Here is a 2,323-nt window from a genome sequence, read left to right on the forward strand (position 1 = left end):
GGGGAGCCCCCGGCCACTGCCCAGCAATTGGATGAAAAGAGCAGGTTCATTTTTTTCAAAAATACCCTGACAACAGTGTGGAGGATGAACAGAACCGGGGAGGAGTCCTTAGCCCGGATGCGATTTGGGTTTCCCGAGCTTTCCCAGGTGAGTTTTGATGGATTCTGAGCTCTGGCAAGAAAGGTTGGAAAGGACTATCCACCCATGAAAATTAGTTTAAAGAAACGTCATCAAAGTTTGGTGCCTGGAAGCCGAGGGAGGAAGAGAGGAGCCGCGGGTCGTGTCCAGGCTCTAGGCCGGTGCTGTCCGACCAGGCCAGGGCCAGGAGCTGAGAGGTGAAGTGCTGGGCAAGAAGCAGAGCTGAGAGAGCAGGTAACGGCAGCAAATCTGGGCAGGACGAAGATGTAAGAGAAGCCATCGGAGTGGAGATGTGGGGTCGTCCTTAAACTTTATAAAACCAGTTTCAATGAGGTTTTAAAAAATATTTTTCAGTTGCAGTTCACATTCTATACTATGTTGTATTAGTCGCAGGTGGTCATGAAGCTTCGAGAAAAGATGGGACAGGAGCGTAATAGTGACAGTGCCCAGAGCTTGAGGAGGTGAAGGGGGGGGAGGGGGACACCACTTCAGTCCTTTAAAGAAAGGAGGACAAGACAGCTTAGAAGAAAAGTGAGAATGAGAAAAGAGGTTTTCAAAAAGAGAAGTTCGTTTTTTTTTTTTTTTTTTTTTTTTTTTTTTTTTGAATATATTTTAGTGATTTTTTGCAGAGAGGAAGGGAGAGGGATAGAGAGTTAGAAACATCGATGAGGGAGAAACATCGATCAGCTGCCTCCTGCACATTCCCTACTGGGTATGTGCCCGCAACCAAGGTACATGCCCTTGACCGGAATCGAACCTGGGACCCTTGAGTCCGTAGGCCAACGCTCTATTCATTGAGCCAAACCGGTTAGGGCAGGTTTCTGGGGTTTTGTTTAGCTTCTATATTTGCAACATAGTTGCAACATAGTTGCTTAGAGTTGCAGCTGAGAGGCTGGCAAGTCAGGCGGGGAACGTTGGAGTCCGCAGTCACTGGAGCAAGCAAGCCTCCCTGTTAGCTTCAGTGCATGGCTGCCGGCTGCCATCTTGGCTGACAGTTAATTTGCATAAGGATATGCTGATTAGCCAATGGGAAGGATAGCGGTCTAATTTACCATGTTTCTCTTTTATTAGTGTAGATAGCAAGCAGGCACTTCATATGTTCATACTGAATAAGTGAATGAATTAACTTGTTCTGAGTGGTGGGCAGCCACAATCTCTTCAAAAAGTGGCTTTGGACAAGTGCATTTACAGACACTAGTAGAATTATCTTCCCTCCTGGTCTTAGTTTTACTTCAGTAACATTTTACAACAAGGGCTAGCCAACTTTTTCCACAGGGGGCCAGAGAGTAACTATTTTTAGCGGCGTGGGCTACATGGCCTTTGTTGCAACTCCTTGGCTCCACTTACTCAACTCTATGGTTATGGTTAAAAGTAGCCATGGACAATACTTAAGTGAATTAGGGTGGCTGTGTGACAATAAAACTTTACGTACAGATACTGAAATTTCAATTCATTTCATTTTCATGAGTTACAAATGATCACTCCTTTAATTTTCGCCCCCCCAATCCTTTAAAAATGTAAAACGTGAGGACCTATGTAATACTTTCAACAATAAAGATTAAAAGAAAAAAAAATCCAGATGCTAAACAACAACAAAAAGTAAAACGTTCTTAGCTTGTGGGCTCTACAAAATTAGTGGTGGACAGAACTTGACCTCCAGACCTCGTTTGCTGGTATGTTTTAGAAAACTCCTAACTTAAAAAAAAAAAGTCTATTAAATACACACACACTATTATTGTGGATAACCATCCCCGCTGGAGGCTGAATGGAAATCATTAATATGCTGATTTCTGTCGCCGCTGCATCACCTCCCACAGACCGTAAGTGCAGCAGCCCGGGAGTGCGAGGGAGCTGGCTGCACCCGACCGCACAGCGATCCCCGGGCGGGACGTCGGCGGGGGCCGAGCCGCCCTCCGCTCAGACCCCGGCGGCCCAGACCCGCCCGCCCGCGCGGCCGCCGGCTGCGGGGCGCGCAGTCGCACTGCTTCCGCCTTCCACCAATCTCGGTCCTCGACGCGTTCCGTTCGTGCGCGGCGGAGCCGGGCGGCAGGAGAGGCCGCCGTGGCCGGGCTGCGGCGTGAAGAGCGGCGGGGCCCAGCGCCGGCGCGGATGGAGGACTCGCAGCTGTTCTGCGTGGCCGAGGAGCGCAGCGGCCACTGCGCGGTGGTGGACGGCAGCTGCCTCT

The 2,323-nt window shown here is 49.3% G+C and overlaps 1 protein-coding gene across 1 annotated transcript in view; it reads left to right on the forward strand.

The window, feature by feature from the left end:
* Window positions 1–1,550: 1,550 nt before the first annotated feature.
* KLHDC1 (kelch domain containing 1) overlaps window positions 1,551–2,323 on the forward strand; it is a 65,047-nt gene continuing 64,274 nt past the window's right edge. Inside the window, exon 1 of the mRNA XM_023753164.1 lies at window positions 1,551–2,317. Coding sequence (XP_023608932.1) covers window positions 2,248–2,317 — 70 coding nt within the window. The 5' untranslated portion in view covers window positions 1,551–2,247. The remainder of the gene's footprint in view (window positions 2,318–2,323) is intronic.

This window comes from Myotis lucifugus, unplaced genomic scaffold (genome assembly GCF_000147115.1).
Source record: "Myotis lucifugus unplaced genomic scaffold, Myoluc2.0 scaffold_41, whole genome shotgun sequence".
NCBI lineage: Eukaryota > Metazoa > Chordata > Mammalia > Chiroptera > Vespertilionidae > Myotis > Myotis lucifugus.